At 44.3% G+C, this 18,301-nt stretch overlaps 1 protein-coding gene across 4 annotated transcripts in view; it reads left to right on the forward strand.

Annotated features, from left to right (window-relative positions):
• The window catches only part of gjc1 (gap junction protein gamma 1), a 25,174-nt gene extending 11,396 nt beyond the window's left edge, over positions 1 to 13,778 (forward strand). For 2 of the 4 annotated variants that reach the window (XM_048245970.1, XM_048245969.1), the window contains exons 2-3: positions 5,084 to 5,230; positions 9,669 to 13,778. In XM_048245970.1, coding sequence (XP_048101927.1) covers positions 9,723 to 11,216 — 1,494 coding nt within the window. In that variant the 5' untranslated portion in view covers positions 5,084 to 5,230; positions 9,669 to 9,722 and the 3' untranslated portion in view covers positions 11,217 to 13,778. Of the gene's footprint in view, positions 1 to 4,708; positions 5,257 to 9,668 lie in introns of those variants that run through there. The other 2 variants (XM_048245967.1, XM_048245971.1) reach the window with 2 other exon arrangements.
• Positions 13,779 to 18,301: the final 4,523 nt, after the last annotated feature.

Here is an 18,301-nt window from a genome sequence, read left to right on the forward strand (position 1 = left end):
AAACACCCCAACTCATTACGCAACCACACCAGATGCTCTTTAGCAAGCCCACTTTGGAGCACTATCTTTTACCATGCTCATTTTTAATGTTAAATTTCCGTCCTGTTCTCTCTTGCACACACACACACACACACACACACAAACTGTGCACACACTGTACACACACAAATACTCCCCCTACCTCTCTTTCTCACACACACTCTCTCTCATTGTGCACCTTTGCTTCTTAATCCTTTCATTTCTTTATCGCACCCCAACACCCATACCAAGAGAAAAAAAAAGGCTTCACTTAACCAGCACCACCTCAGCATGGCAACCAGCATAGTGGGCTTCCCAGGGCAACCAGCAAAGTGGGCTTCCCACTGGTCATTCAAATGGAATAGAAACTAATAGAGGTACATGAGATAATGGGTTGAGAGATATATGGTGCAAAGAATTATGGGAATTGTAGTCATGATTGACAGTGGACAGTTAGAGCAGAAAGAAGGCATTCGCATACACACACCATACACTAGGCATGCATGCTGCAGATGCGGACAATGACATGATACAAACAGCGGCCATTTGCTCTAAGACAGTGTGCACACACAAGCACACCGACACCGTGTGGCTAACGGAGCCGTGGCCCGACACCTTGCACCACTGACAGGTTACATTTACAGGCACCATGGATACAGACCCTTGCATAGACAAGCACATGTGCATATACACACACTTGCACACACACACACACACACACACACACACACACACAACCTGAGTCATGAGTACATAAACACACTATCTGACTCATATACACATGGGCTATTTCTGACTCACACACACGCACACACACACACACACACACACATGCACAAAGGAAAAACTGCCCCTAACTCACCCTGACTCAGACACACAAAGATGTGTTTTTTATGGGTCTGTTCTGTATATCATTCCTATAAACTGATGGCCTGCGTGTGTGTGTGTGTGTGTGTGACCCATGCCCAGACTTTCTTTCGGCTTTTCTCCTGAGCTAGTTACTAATGACTGGCCTGAGTCGTAGTGGTTTGTGTGTGCGTGCAGGTGTGTCAGTGCTAGAGGAAATTGGTGTGTCTGTCTCCTCTCTCTGTCTTTCGCTCTCCTGTTCTGTACGTGTGTGTGTGTGTGTGTGTGTGTGTGTTTGTCTGTATGTGCGTGTGTGTTTGTGTGCACCTCTGTCTCTCTGTCTCCATTCTCTCGCTCTCTGAAAGCAAGCCGAGGCCTCAGTTCACCCTGCTGACAGACCGGGCATGGTGAAGGCATACTCAACCGTTGGATGAAATTTCTGACGCTTAATTAGCGATCCCCACTTAATGGGCTAATTACGCTTCCAAGCGCCTATTAGGCGACTGCAGAACAGCTGCATGGTGCTCTGTTATTCCCCATGCATTACAGTAATAGTGTGAAGAATCCTCTACATGTAAATGTATATGTGCGTGTGTGTGTGTTTGCTTGCATGTGTGTGGGTTTGCGGGTGTGTAGGTCTCTGCACCTTGTATTCATAGGAGCCCCTGCAGGCCGAGCTCACACAGCCCATAGACATGCCAGGCAAAGCCCAGACAGACTCGTTCATTTGTGGGCAGTGGTGCGTGCTACGACGCCCCTGGTCACTGGCAGGAGCGGCAGCAGCTCCTTGGGGTGGTGGATAACCGCAGGCCCTAGGTTGAGAAGGCTGTGTGGTATGTTTTGGTAGAGCAAACCAGGCTAGATGCTAAATGCAAATGTGCCTCTGTGAAAGCTGTTAATAGGAGTGTGTGCATTACCGTGTGTGTGTGTGTGTGTGTGTGTGTGTGTGTGTGTGTGTGTTTTGAGACAGAGAGAGAGAGAGAGAGTGTGAGCCTTAGCTTCAATGTCCGTATGGTGTATTTGGGTGGCGCAAGCCACAGTAGATGGTTCATGCAAATGTGCCTTTGTGTCTGTAATGATGTGAATAGGAGAGTGTTTGTATTGCCGTGAGTGTGTGTGTGTGTGTGAATGAGAGAGAGGGCAAATCTTGGCTTCTGTATCCAAATGCTGTATTTGGGTAGAGCAGGAAGATGACAAATGCAAATATGTCTTTGTGTCTATGTAAGGATGTGAATTGGATTGTCTGTGTATTACTGTGTGCGCATGAGAGTTTGGGTTGGGTTGGTGTAGCTGGATAATACGTAACTGGCAAGTTGTTTTACAGTCGCTAAGACACAAAAATTGCTACTTGTGTCACAGTCGTCAAATCTACTAACTCATGTTAAATTACTTTATACAGTAAGCACATAAATCATAAGCCCATCCCCTGCTTTACACTCTTACAAAACGTTAGATTCTCTACATTAGTTCTCAACAGTTCTCTACATTAATCTCATAATTTCCTTGTGATCCATCTAAAAATACTTTTGGTTTTAAAGCAAAATACCATTAAGAGTTAAATGTTTTTATGAGAAATGCTTGACTTTGCTTGACATTTTACATATTGTATTGTACATTTAGATTTTTTTTGTTACAAAATTAGCCATCATTTCACATCTATGCATTGGTTAAGAAACTATAGGAACTGTGTGTTTGAAGAACTAGCCTATGCCCAGTTTTGGATTTACCACAGTTAGCACTAGCAGCAGCATCCATGCAGGTCCAAGTGCCCACAAGGACTCTGGTCTGAATCCAACCTACGGTCATTTGCCAATCCCATCCAATCTCTCTCTCACACACACACACACACTCGCTTCCTGTCACTCTAAACTGTTCTGTCCAAATAAAGCTGAAAGCCCCCAAACCCTTTTTTTTTGCAGATTCTGCATTCAAAATGGAAAGAGTTTGTACTATCTGTGTAGAAATTAACAGGCTGGGTAAGCACTGATAGTGTGCACACAAGGTTATGATGTGTATGCTTTTTGAATAGGTGATTTGAAGGGGATATCTCCCTGTTTCCAAAAATACATTTCAGCTTTGTTGCACAGGTCATACTTTGAATACTTTAGCTACAGCACATCTTGATGGTGACCAGTTCAGACACCTGAAAAACAAACAGCTCTCAGCTCTAATATTCACACATAGAGGAGTAAAAGAAACTGCTTGTCAGTGTGTCGCTGTTGTGAAAAAGGCTTCAGATACTCAGTCCACTCACATGCTCTTTTGATACATAAATCATCACCTAGTCATGAGATCATAAGATGCATCAATAAATTATCCCCTCTAGTCCTAAAGCATGTATCAAATTTGTTTCTCTAAGTACCCTACGTACAAGTGATTTTTGTGTAATAGATCTGCAGTTCAGGTTTACAAGCTTTATGGATTTATGAAAGACATGGATTAAGATTGCTCACTGATTGTAATGTTTAAAACACCTTGACATGGGTTTGGTGCAAGCTAATTTCAATTTTAAAATGTGAAGAAAAGGTAAGTGAGATTAGCATTGTTTAAGTAATATACAATTCCTTATTATATTTGCAGATAATTTCCCTACTAATCTTACATTTATTGACTTGTATTACAAACCGATATCCTTTTATAACTAAATTAGTCTATATCATATATATTCACCATGTGGAAATTTTTAACAGAATATGCTGTTGAAGTGCAAAAATTGCTGTTAGTTGCATTCAAACATGAAGTGAGAAAATTAGTTGGTATGCAGTTTATTTCAATATCCTGCCTACACCTTAGAAAGCTAATTAGTGGAGAGACTTTCTCCAATTAAAGAAAGAGACATCATGGGAATGTCATTATTAAAAACGAGAAATCATCATATGCACACATGCACTGGGTTTTTCTGAAGGCAAACATATTTAATAGCATATGGACCGTGTCTGTAAACTGTAAGAACATGGCAAAACCATGCCATTATTTGTCACAGTTTATCACAGTGCACAATGTGTTTCAGACATTTGCTTACAATGGCTGTCAATCACCAGTGTCACTGTTGAATCTGAGGTGTAGGCTAAATTAAATGTCACTTATCCAGTGATTTGCGGGTGATGCACTGTAGTGGAGGACTCTGTGGCTGGAGCAGGGACTGGAGGAGTGTTGCACCAGTGTAAGGGTGTGAGGGCATTAGGCATTTGCATGCTGGGAGATGTGTGGAGAATCTAAATGAGATTTGAACCACTGACTTTAAAATCTTTTTGGCAGAGGGGCTTTAGTTATGAGAGATACTAATCAGAGAGGAGAGATTAGAGACAGAGAGAGAGAGAGATGGAGAGTGAGTAGTGAGAGAGAGAGAGATTGCTCTAATAGCTTTAAGCTCTCATTTTAACCATGACCAAAGATGGGCAGATGAACACAAAACCAAAAAAATTAAAAAGGTTTCATTCCTCCGAGCAGCGCGAGCTGATGGGGAGAGTGAGGGGGGGAGGGGGGATGAAGGAGATGGGGAGAAGGCTGAGGAGGATATTAGCTGAGTGCATGTACCCCTTTTGTTTGTGTGTGTGTGTGTGTGTGTGTATGTGTGTAAACAAAAATGTGTCTTTGTGTCTTCGTAAGGATATGAATATGAGTGTATGTGTATTACCATATGTTGGTGTGTCCGTGTGTGCGAGTTTGGGTGTGTGAGACACAGAAGATGTATGGATTCCCCACTGTCTCCATTTCATCCTGATTGGCCTTCCCATCCCCCTTTCTCACCCCCCCTCTCTCTCTCTCTCTCTCTCTCTCTCACACACAGTCAGCTTCCCTCCTCCCTTTCATTCCCACATCCCCCAATCCTTCTGTAGGGGTATTAAACCCCCTCCTAATAGCTTTCTCTCTCTCACACATACACACACTCACACACACACACATTGGTACACCACCCCAAAAATGTTGTGCACACCCACATACCTCATCTCCCTCTGCACTGACCCAGTTTTGGATAAGGGGTAAGTGGGGACCATTGTGTGTGTGCCACAGACAGAATCTCTCTCCTTCTATCTCTCTCTCTCTCTCTATCTCTCACACACACACACACACACACACACACACACTCATTCATGTATACACCTACTCAGGGATGGCTGCCGGTGTGTGTGAATATGTGCACATGTGTATGCCTTTGTGTGCGTTGTTTTTAAGTAGTTGATTTTTTTCAGCAAGTGTTATTGTTATGCCAACAAAGGTGAAGTTGATTTCCAAAGGAAACGGAAGAGAGAAGAAAGGAAAGAGGAAGAAGAGAAGAGAAGAGAGGGATGAACAATGGAATATGGAGAGAGGGAAGACCCAGACACAAAGCATGGGGACAGACAGGCAGATCCTTTGAGTGTGTGTGAGTAAAATGCAGTGCAAAAGCAGGTGTGTGTGTGTGTATGTGTCTGTGGTTAAATAAGGTTCCAAACAGTGCTGTTTTGTTGATAGTGGGTTGTCGCTAATGTTTTTGATGTATGTTTGTCTCACTAATCCTTGCCTGTTCTTCTAGAGGTGTTCACAAGTGTAGGCTGAAAACATGTCAGACAATATGAACATACACCATTAGATGCTGTAATTTTTTCTGTACACCATGATTCACTGCAAGAGACTAAATGTGTTGTACATTGACATTTTGTTGTAGACAAAGAGTGCACTCAGACATAACTGCACATTTCACATGTTGACTTCATCCCGCCCTCATTCTCTCCCTCTCTCTCTCTTCCCCCTCTCTCTAAACACATCTACTCAAAGTGTACAGTGTACAGTGCGAACATGCTGTTCGCATTTTGTTGGAGTGGTGTTTTGGTTTCCCCCTTAAAAAGGTCAGGAGTTTCACGCCCTATTTATAGATGGCTTTTCCCAAACACACAGATATTTCCTTTGCATGGCCTCCAGCCCTCTCAAAAGAATTACTGAGGCTTGGTCAGTATGTGTGTTTGTGTGTGTGTTTGTGTGTTTATATGCTTTGTGCATCATTAGTGAAGCCTTTTCAGCAGAGAGAAAAGCATGTGAGTAAGAAAAGGGGAAGAACAGAGAAGAAATGGAGTGAGAATTATGAAGAGAAAGAGAGAGGAGAAAAAGAGTGAGGGGAGGGGGAAGGGACAGAAAGAAAGAGAAAGAAAGAGATAGAGAGAAAGAAAGAGAGAGAGAAAGAAAGAGATAGAGAGAAAGAAAGTGACAAGGAGAGTCACGGAGGGACACAGGGCGAAAGACAAGAGAAGGAGAAAGTGAAAGAGAGGGAAGGAGGGGGAGAGGGAGCAGATCAGAGCAGGTTGGCATTGACACTGACACAAGGACGTTGTACTGAGCCTGTGCCCCCAACTGCCATCCTTCCCTGCCCATGGGGCAGATGCCGTGTGTGAGATAACACTGTGTGTCTGTGTATGTGTAAGTGTGCACATCGATGTAAGTGTCTGTGTGTGTATATCGGTCTATGTGTCTGTATGTGTATACATCAGTGTGTGTGTGCGTGTGCGTGTGCGTGTGTACACATGTTTTTGGATTGCCGTCTGTTTGCATGTGTGTTCTTGTTTGTGTGTTTATGATTATATTTGAATAGTTGTTCTTGTGTTAAATCATGCCATTTAGACCACATCTTCATTTATAATCTGTTATACACACAAACACACAGAGGCCACAGGCCACGGCCTAATGAGCATAAATGGAATGACAATGTCCTTGTGTTTGTGTGTGTGTGTGTGTTTGTTTGTTTGTGTGCCTGTGTGCCAGATGGAAAGTTAAGACAAAACAAAAACTCTTTCCTCTTGGGTATGAGAAAGTAACAGAGAGATGAGAAAGTCTGTGTGTATGAGATAGAGAGAGAGAGATAAAGGGTATGTGTGCGTGCCCGCGTGTATACATGTCTACTCTGAGTAGAAGAGTTTATATCTGCTGATAGTCGTGCCTCCAAATGTGCTTACTAACATTTGAACACACACGTACATCACTGCACGCCACACTATGCGTTTCTCTACATCATGTGAGGTGGCTGATGCTCATATCTATATCATCCTCACTATCAATGAGAGATCTTGCAGCAACACACAGACACGTGCATGTCTCCTGCACCACATACACACATCAGCTCTTAATAACAATTAAGAGACACAGTGGAGTTGGCCTCAACCTCAGTCACAGCCACAGCGTCAGCCTGCGAGATGCTTACTGGCATCCTGCGAGGGCTCAGTGGCCACTCATTGACAGTGATGTATAAACCCTGACACTTGATGACTAATAGGCATCAGTGTCATAAACAATGCTGATGAACACTCAAATAGGTCCTTAGGTGTAGGACATGCAGCACAGTTCCACCGTCATTTTGTGTATGTGTGTCTGTGTGTGTGTGTGTGTGTCACCGTGAGTGAGAGGGAGACTTTGTGCGATACAAATGTTTTATTTCAGGGGTTTGCCTATCGGTGACTTTTGACCTCTAATGGTATTGTGTATTCTAACTTCACGTGTATTCTAACTTCACTGTGGGCTGGCAAGTCATAATGAGTTTGATGTTAGGTGAGAATATTCACAATATGCATAGATGTGTGTGTGTGTGTGTGTGTGTGTTGCAGAGTGCTAGACGGTCTCTGTGTTTGTGTTTGTGTGTGTGTTGGTGAATGCGTGCGTGCATGGCATGACTCACTTTGTAGGTTCCATCCCTCGGGTCCATTCCCCCCTAGCACACAGAAACACAGATTGGATTGGAAAGGTGCCCAGGGTAACGTGCTCTTGTGGTTAAATGCAGTGATGGGGGGAGACCTCTGCCGCAGTATGCCCTGACTGGGGGTCCTCTCTTGGGCAGGTTGTGTTAGGAAAGCTCCATGCTTTTGCAAAGGCCTTTAACTGCCCGCATAGAGAATGCTTAAAACTGGCTGCCTGGAAAGGGGAAGGTTGCACCAGGGATTTAACTCACTGTAACACTTATCAACAGACACCAACGCACACTCAGACAAACTTGTGCTCTAATACGGCCAGACAGTGTGTTTTTGTGTTTGTCTGTGAGGGTTATTTCAGGTATGGCATTTGAGTATATTGCTGTAATACTGATGTTTATGTAGAGTCACTGAAACATACACACACACATGCGCGAGCGCACGCTCACACATGCACGCACACGCACACGCACACACACACGCACACGCACACACATTCCTGTGTTTGCCTCCTATGGCTCCCTCACAACCTTATATGGTCATAGTGCACATGTTTTATGGAGCAGAAGTCCAAACACCCAGCCAAACACAGAAACCAGCAGACAAAGACCAGAGAACACAAGCACAATCACACACACACACACACACACACACACACACACACACACACAGATATACATACCAACCTACACACACACCACTTCTGTAACTCTTAAGAACTTGCTTTGCCGCTATACTCCAGGAAATAGCCACACTACTGTGACTGTGATTTGTTTTTTGGAAACATTCACAGACATTTGAATATCACAATTCAACGCCTACACACAAAGCATCAAATACTCACATACAATTAAACATCCCCATAACAATGAAGTGTGAAATCCTGCCATAGACCCTGATGTTTTGCTGTGTATTTTACTGATAGTGGCACTTAGCGGACAAAGTGTGTGTGTGTGTGTGTGTGTGTATGTGCATGCTTTTGTACTCTTTCATCTCATCTTTGTGATAAAATTCTCCAACTTTATAATCGGCTTTCTCCGATAAGATATGGTCCCTATTTAGGGCTTTCATTTTCCACAGTTGGTGGGACTCCTACACTTTAATGCTTTTTCTGATTTTACGCGCCCACACTCTCCCTCCTTCACTGTGTGGCGTTCTTATCTCCCTTTTCCTTCCCCTCTTCACTCCTGTCCCCCTCTTTCCTCCCCCTCTTTCCTCTCCCTCTCCCTCTCCCTCATTCTTTGTCACTGTCCCGACAGCAAATGTTTCTGATCCATGTGGCCTGTGGTTAAATGTCTTCTCGAGCACAGATAGTATAAAATTCAAATCATTAAGGCACAGATTAAGAGGAACGTTACATAATACACTATTAATTTGAAGCTATACTGAGGATGACATGTTCCAAGTTTTTAAGCACCTAAATGACAATAATGTACAATAGCACATTTAATTCTTAATGTTAATAAACAAAAAATGTGTAACTACACTGTGTGAATAGACTCTTCTAGGTAATAACATGAAGACTCTTTTAAATGACATATTAACATGTATGAATGCAAATGGTTATAAACCTTTTATAAACACAGGTTATAAACACAAAATGAATATACTTTGAAAAGAAATATTAGTAGATATTTTAATTTGTGCAGTCCTGTTTTTTCTATAAATGTCATCAATATCCATCATCGATCGCTCTGTGTGTTAAAATATTTTTTTTGTTTGCTTCTAACCTTGTATTACAGGACTCCAACTCCCTTGTAATATTTTGCAATGCCTTTCAATTCGACTCTCTATGTTACTATTTAGCAATAATGGGTTAATAATTTACAACTGTTACTTCTAGAAATAGTGAGTTTCTTTTGGTCACATTTCTGATTTTGGAAACCTTTTGAGGAAACCAGACAATTTTACATTATAATAGTTAATTTGCTACTGTGCAATACCAGCTCTCATTTCTGAAATGTAAGTGTACATTTGCTAGATGTACACTAAATGTAGTATCAATTTGAAAAGCTGCAAACATGAGTCTGCTCTCTTTTTTTATTACTGGGGTTGGTCAAAAATCTTGCATCCCTCTTTCTATTCCTCTCTGTTGAACTTGGGATATCTGCCTTTATTAAACATACAAAATTCCTCTCTCCCTCTCTGTAGAGTCTGTGATACCGGCCCTCTGAGACACTGTCTGCCCCGTTGTCCTCTGACATCATGAGCTGGAGCTTCCTGACGCGCTTGCTGGAGGAGATCCAGAACCACTCCACCTTCGTGGGGAAGCTGTGGCTCACCGTCCTTATCGTCTTCCGCATCGTGCTGACGGCCGTGGGCGGCGAGAGCATCTACTACGACGAGCAGAGCAAGTTCGTGTGCAACTCGGGCCAGCCGGGCTGTGAGAACGTCTGCTACGACGCCTTTGCGCCCCTTTCGCACGTACGCTTCTGGGTCTTCCAAATCATCCTGTCCGCCGTGCCTTCGCTCATGTACATGGGCTATGCCGCTAACAAGATCGCCAAGATGGAGGACATACGGGGCGGAGGGTCAGGAGCGTCGGGAGGCACCGGGACGAGCACCGGGGGTGGTGGCGGCTACACGCACCGCCGACCCAGGAAGATGTACTTCGGAGCGCGCAATAACCGGAGTGGGATGGAGGAAGGCGAGGAGGAGCAGGAGGATGACCCTATGATCTACGAGGTGCCTGAGCCGGAGCCTCCACGGCGAGACCTCATGCCTCCGCGGCCCAAGCCCAAGACGCGCCACGACGGACGGCGGCGCATCCGTGACGATGGGCTCATGCGCATTTATGTGCTTCAGCTGGTGACGCGCACAGCGCTGGAGGCCGGCTTCCTGGCAGGCCAGTACCTGCTGTACGGCTTCCGCGTGGCCCCGGTGTTCGTGTGCTCAGGCAAGCCGTGCCCGCACAACGTGGACTGCTTCGTGTCACGGCCCACAGAGAAGACCATCTTCCTGCGCATCATGTATGGCGTCACGTGCCTCTGTCTCACACTCAACGTCTGGGAGATGCTGCACCTGGGCATCGGCACCATCACTGACATCATCCGCCGCCGGAGGGCCAGGCCGCCCGACGACGAGTACCAGCTGGGGCTGCTGGCAACGGCCGGCGTGTCCGTTGGCGTAGGGGGCACCGGCGGGCCGCTCAGTGAGGGTGAGGGCACTGGCGGCGTCGGGGGAGCGGGCGGCGCCGACTACGTGGGATACCCGTTCTCCTGGAACACGCCGTCAGCGCCGCCGGGCTACAACATCGTGGTTAAACCCGAGGCCATGCCCTACACGGACCTGAGCAACGCCAAGATGGCCTGCAAGCAGAACCGCGAGAACATTGCACAGGAGCAGCAGCAGTACGGTTCCAACGAGGACAACTTCCCCACGGGCGCGGAGCCACGCGCACCGCCCCTCAACAACAAGGACGTCATCATCCAGCAGGCGCACGATCAGCTGGAGGCCGCCATACAGGCCTACAGCCAGCACCACGGCGGCCATCAGCAAGATGACACACACCGAAGCGGAGGCGGGGGTGCCGATGACGATGACAAGCCGCAGAGCAACATCACCCCTGCGCAGAGGGAACGCAAGCACCACCACCGGGCCAAGTCTGGGAGGGGAGGAGGCAGCGCTGGGAGTGGGGGAGGGAGCAGTAGCAACAGCAGCAGCAAATCAGGAGAGGGCAAGCCATCTGTGTGGATCTGATACCTGCATTACACTAGTATCCAATATATAGATATAGAATATATAATACGAATATACAACTTTATATATATGCATTATTCAACACATACACACACACACACACACAGGTACACAGACACAGGTACACATGCTAATTAGAGTGAGGGGAAGGGATGGTGCTTGGACACACCCTCTTAGTGCCTTCAGAGTTCCCTTGCCCTCTGCAGGAGAGAGAGAGGGGATTTCTGGGAGATTTCATCATTTCGAATGCTTCCGCCCTGCACACTGACTGGCACATGCCAAAAGAGCTGGCAGGCCTGCTATCTGTCCGCCTCAACGATGTGGCATGGAAGCTCATGACGAATTAATGCACCTTTGTCTTCCTCAAGGGGAGTCCTACAGAACCCCTTATGGCTCGCATTGTGTTTGAGAACTCACCGGAAACTCTCGATTCGCTCCTTACCCAGCACCCACTCAGACATGCCAATCCCAAAGTCAACTGACTGACTGGCTGGCTAGCTGCCCTACGCAGCAGATCAAAGACTCCTGTTTGATTTGGAGTCATGTGCCATTCCAAACACATACTGAATTCCAAATTCTTTAGTCCGTGACATTCCAGACACTGTCTTCCATGATGAGAGTTGTCTAATCCCAAGAGATTCCCGGAGCAATGCTGTCAGTTCCCTTTCCCCTGCCGACCCTTCTGGGGTGACACAGAAGCACAATCTGATTTGAAGGTGCCGGAGGTCGTGTGCTACCTCCATTTCAGGGGGTTTATGTGAAACTGAAAGGGTTGCCTGTAACTTGGACCCAGGACACCAGGCCAAATTAGATCCAGAGCCATATGAAAGCCCATCCAGGAGCTTTTTGTAGGATAGAATGTGGTCGGATGTAGTTTCAAGACTTTTTGCTTTTATTGACCTTTTTTTTTTTTTTCAAAGGTATGGTTATGGTTAATTCATATAAGTCGGTAAGAAAATGACAGAGTATGTATGAAATCTAGCATTTTGAGGGGTATGGGGGGGTGAAATCACCAGCACTTGAACTAATGCTAAACCCATCCAGTGTTCTGTGATTTTAGATTAGATTCAGTTGCATTCCAGCTAATCCAGGTATTTCCAGAAAAATTCCCACAATCCTGCTCTTCTCTCTATGTCTACCTAATGCACAGTGGCGAGTCTTCCTCCTCTGAATACTGTACATTGCCAGTGCCATGTGTCTGAGTATGAGACAGGTGAAACAGGTACGCCTTTCTATTGTATTTAACTGTGCATTAACATGTTTGCAAAGACTGTGGGAGACCATACACTGTTTTGATAGCTTTGATGATGCCACCTAGAGCCATGTACTCTGGCGGTTTAGCAAACGAATACTTATGCCATAGATACCTGACTAGAGAGAACACAGATTTGTGAATTTAATCCCTTTATGAGTCAAAATGTTTTTTCTATACGGTGAAGCCAATGTGAATGGCTGAAGAGACAAACAGGATTTGCCTAATTGTTTTTGTCCAATCAAGTTAACGTTTTTTTCTATGAACTTTTTTTATATCAGAAACTTCCATTATGAACATATCAGTTGTTTCTTTGGATAAAATCTTTAATATATTTTTTCTTTCTTTCATTTCCAACTTGTAAGAAAAACTATTTTTATATTTAGCTGTAGCCTAGGTAATGACATACTGCAGTAAGGAAAATTCTCAAACTTCATGTAGGTGTTGTAGAAATACAGTGTATATTGTACCAGTAGTAAACCGATTAGGTTAAGATGACCTGTTTTATTTAATGATTCCTCGTTGGTTTAAGTCACAGTCCTGTTTACTCAAGGAAGAACTGACTGGCTGTTTCAGCAAGACTTTAAAACAGCAATGAACCTTGTGCGCAATGGTACTTGCTCAGATTGAAAGAGGTGGTGTGTGTGTGTGTGTGTATGCGTGCGTGCGTGAGTGTGTATGTGTGTGTGTCAATATGGGTGTGCACACACGTGGGAGAGAGAGAACCACGGCCTTTAAAAAATTACAAATGCTTGTGTATTGTATCAAAGACAGGCCTATGTTCTGTAAAAATGATAAAATCACCGGAAGTTATTCTTTTGTTGTCCTTGTGCGAGGAGTCCAACAAAATGGAAAACTGACTTGAAAGAAGGAGAGTGAAGGTGTTAGTGAATGACTCAATCTTAAGCACTGACATGTTACTTATCAAGCACCTGTCACTCAGCGGGCCTGTACACTCTCATTAGTCTGGGTGCCATTTGCCTGTATGTGTCTGTATGCGTGGGCAAGTGTGTGTGTGTGTGTGTGTGTGTGTGTGTGTGTGTGTGTGTGTGTGCGCGCGCGCACACATTTTCTGTTTGAGAGGAGTGATGCCTCTATACTTGTGCAAATCATCATGTTAACTGTGTTTGTGTGAATGTCGAATTTGTAATGGCATTTTTTGATTTTTTTTTCTCTTAATGTCAACAGCTGGAGTCACCAGCAGTGTAATATATTTCCATTTTTGGAAACACTTTTTTCGATTAAGTATTCCTAAATGCATGTTTAAAGTTATTTTGTTAAGACATTCAAATAAATGACCATGGAAAAATTGTCACTGTCTGAGTGTGTTTGTTCTAAACCTGTCTGCTTGTGTGCATGTCAACCCAGGGACGTGCAAGTGTTGTACCGTTCCGTTCTGTCAGACTGGAGCATGCGGCTGATTTTGATGAGCATTGAACAAGAGAAAGTTTGTCGGTCAATCTCTATCATTACAGAAGTGATGGTTGATTCCGTGTCACATGTCACAGACCGCAGGCAGGCCGCGCCAGGACTGTCGCTCTCACTTTTCTCATACGCCAATTGCCAATCTGTCCGCTTGCGCTTGTCAGCCATGAATAACACATTCACATCTAATTTACCTTTTAATAATGTTGTAATTTAAAATACCGTACAGTAACTACATAATTTGACTTTTGAACAAAGCACAACAGTGTCTAGACTACTGAGCTACAGTGTGTGAAATAATTCCAGCCTTTGGGCCTCTTGGAAATGCTTTTATGCTATAGCGTTACGTTTTTCTCTCAGGCGCTGATCTCTCTCTCTCAGTGAGTGTATGAGAGCATATGCAGTCTATCTCCCATGGATCTCGAAGATTTGTAGAAAATTCCTCAGAGAGCTCGAGCACAGCTGGGTTGGTATTTGCGGTTTCAGCCGTTGTGAACGGAGCCTCCCGTCAAACAGCTTGCACACAGCAGAAAAAATAAATATAGCCCAACATCCTCAATGACTTAGCTCACTGACCGACAACGACAGTCAATGTAGATACTTGCTCAGGGCGTATAGACAGTAGAATTTCAAATCAAAGAGGTGGGCCTAAATTCAAAATACAGTGGTTTAAGCATACCACATGTTGCTTAATTGTTATTTAAATGATGGTATTAGCATTAAAACATAGGCATTGAACTAGCTCTGTGTTTTTGCACATTAAAGGAGAATATAGGCTACGTTATGCCTGTCAATTCAAACTCTGACTTGGTGGTGTGTAATAATTCAGTCTATAAGAATTATCTTTGGTTTTGTTCACCAATGGATATACTGTAGCTCTTAGTTTAGATTGATAAACTGGGCTGCACAAAGATCATGCATTTCAAACTGTTCAATAGGCCCTCACCAGAAGCCAAAATTCACATGTGCCCTAATTTTGCAACAAAGACAGACGTCTTCAGTAGGCTAGGCTTAACCATATTAGGCCAAAACCAAACTGGCAGTCTAACCGCTATAACAATAACAGCTTCTGTAACATTTTATTTTTAGGATTCAAGGCCAGTGTTGCTCAATCGTTTTATACACTTAGGTTTCTTTAAAATGGTATTTTGTTTCATTTAATTCTTTATAATTTGAATATATAAATAAATATATATATATATATATATATATTTATGATATATAGATATTCATTTATTACGTAATTTCTCTGCCAAGTCTGACAGTGCAAATGCAGACCTGTTCATTATGTATAGTCAACACATTTAGAGGACACTGCTGCCACCTAGTGTAAAGTCTCTTGTCACAAGTAAGTAAATTCAATTCAAATTCAAAATTCAATTTAATTACTTGTCAAATGTAAATTCACTATTGTGCCGAGTGAATGTACCAGTAATCACTTAACTGTTTGTGTTTCCAAATGAGTGTAATTACATCAGACTATAGTAGAAATGTCCTGTTAATTTTCAGATTAGTACATTATTTACAGCAAAGTAGTCATTACTACTGAGACTGACCATTTTCAGGACTATTTCAGAATGGTGGTTCATAAAGACTTGGTTCTAAACACAATATAACATTCTCCTTTCTTTCTCTTTACTTAGTCAAAAGGCACTTAAAGGAAAATTCTGGTATTTAGCACTTTGAGTCCCTTTTCTGGTTTGTTTTGGATGAACTAGTGTGGTGGACACCGACATTTTGACGATTGGTCCTGTCTCGACTTTTCTGACTCGTTTTGAATCGCCTTTGACTACTCAGAGTGGCTGCAAACAGGCATACTGAAACATGTCCTAAAACAACCCTTAACATTTGTTTTCAAAACTGTGCAACTCACCGACAGTGGAGCTCTAGAAAGGCATGGGTGATGGACTCTGCCAGCTACTTTATGTCATCTTTCCACAGACTGCAAAAAGCCAAATACAAATAATATGAAATGGCGCCGCTAAACAATTATAGTATCAATATACTACACTCCTTCCCCCCTGTGAAGTTCCCCCTAATAATAAACTCCTAACTTAAACAAAACCTTTGCTACAGCAAATTACTTTCCAATATTGTAACTAAATAATTACTGCCAACACAACCTATTTGACCCATAATTGCCGTTTACATTTCAGTCTCAGGAACTCTTTTGCACATTTGTGTCTGAACAGGAACTCTATTGTTTTAGGGACAATGTTTCTCAGAAACTGACTGATCACAAAGTCAGTCGTTTAGGAGGCGCCCTCTCTCTCGAAGGGTAACTGCGCCCAAGCACCTCAGGGGAAATGGCTGCTCGGTCAGCAGGTGTCACTGCCTTGTCACAGGCCACTGAGCCTAGTAAGGGTGTTGCAAGCGCCTTAGCCTGCATTTGTGTCAACGGTGTAGCTTCAGGTGAGTACGGGCTACCACCTACTGCTCCAGGTGTGCCTTTCCCCCCCAAGTCCGCATGAACCACTGCAGGGTAGTTGTTGGTGACGTCCATCTGCTCATCCTGAACCTCAAATGTCTCTGGACTGGACGGTCGGTTGTACAGCAGATGGTCGATGTGGACTGGGCGTCGGTTCACTCCATTCCACACCAGGTAGGTCACTGGTCCGAGTCGTTTTCCCACTGTTCCTTTCGTCCACCTCTCCTGTCCTCCACGGAAGTTCTGGATCAGAACTGAATCACCCTCAGACAGATGTCTCAGCTTGGAGGCGGTTTGATCATGGTAGTCTTTCTGTTTTTGTTGTTTGGCTTCCACCACTCTAGCAAGATCTGGTTTCAGTAAGCTGAACCTGGTCCTGATCTGACGTTTGAGGAACAGTTCAGCTGGTGCACAACCAGTAACGCTGTGTGGTGTACTCCTGTAGGCCAACAGGAAGTTGGCTAGCCGGTGCTGCATTGTTATAGTGACATTATGTTTCTTCTCATCGAGCACTTGTTTCAGCAGTGATGCTTTCACTGTCTGGACTGCTCGCTCTGCTCCATTAGAAGCGGGATGGTATGCTGGTACCAAGGTCTGCTTTATGCCGTTGTTTTGCAGGAATGTTTTGTACTCCTGCGAGGTAAATTGCGGACCGTTGTCGGAAACAATCTCCTCGGGGAGACTGTAGGAAGAAAAGATGTTCCGCAGCACCTCAATCGCTTTTTACGGCTGTGGTTGTTGCCATGGGAATTACCTCAAGCCATTTCGAATGAGTGTCCACTAACACTAGGAAGTGGTGCTGATCCTTCTCTGCAAAGTCAATATGTAGCCTCTGCCACACCCTAGCAGGCCACTGCCAACAGTGTAGTGGTGCTGCTGCTGGTAGTTTCCTCACACTCTGACAAGCATCACATTGCTGTACTGAATGTTCTATCTCACTGTCTAGCTGGGGCCACCACAAGTAGCTCCTGGCTAAGTTCTTCATCTTGCACCCTCCAGGGTGCCCTTGGTGTAGGTCATGCAGTAGTCGTTCTCGGTTTGCTGGCGGGATGATCACTCGAATTCCCCACAGAATGCATCCTTGTTCCACAGACAGTTCATTCCTTCGGGTGAAGTATGGTTTCAGTGTGTCATCCTTGATAGAACTTTGCCAACCGGACCGAGTCAGCTCCAGTACCTTGCATAGGACTGGGTCCTTTAGAGTGCTCTGTGCAATCTCTGTAGCCTGCACGGGGAGCTCATCTACTAATGAGAAATAAAAGATCCTACTCTCCTCTGCTGTATTATCCTTTTCCTTCCCTGGCAGTCTAGATAATGCATCTGCGTTTGCATTTTCCGCTGACGTCCTGTACTCTATACTGTAGTCATAAGCCATCAGTCTCAGGGCCCATCGCTGCATTCGCAAAGCGGCTAGTGTGGGGATTTCAGACTTGGGTCCTAAGATGGCAAGGAGGGGTTTATGGTCAGTTATTAAACTGAACTTGCGGCCATACAAGTACTTATGAAATTTGGTCACGCCAAATATTATGGCCAAAGCCTCCTTCTCTATCTGACTATAGTTACTTTCTGCCCGTCAGCGTGCGAGATGCAAAGGCGATGGGTTTCTCGTCCCCATTTTCCATTATGTGTGACATGACCGCACCTATCCCATAAGGGGATGCGTCACAAGCTAATCTCAGGGTTTTCTTGGTGTCATAGTGAATGGCCTCAATGTGTCCAGTTACATAGTCTGTCTGTTCTTAGTCTTGGATTCTGTGAAATAAATTTCTAAATATCACCTGCTTGCTGCAGCTTCGGTCTGCACATCCTTTTAAAACTGCATCTTTTTCTCTCTCAAGAATTTAATCTGCTGCCGGCTTGTCTCTCCACATCGTCCAAAATGCTTGATTGCATTGCATTCTCCACATTTTTAGCTAAAATGTGCATGTACCACATCAGCATTTTTGTTCAGTGAATCTTTTGTAAATTGCTTTACAATTA

Source organism: Alosa alosa, chromosome 6 (genome assembly GCF_017589495.1).
Source record: "Alosa alosa isolate M-15738 ecotype Scorff River chromosome 6, AALO_Geno_1.1, whole genome shotgun sequence".
Lineage (NCBI taxonomy): Eukaryota > Metazoa > Chordata > Actinopteri > Clupeiformes > Clupeidae > Alosa > Alosa alosa.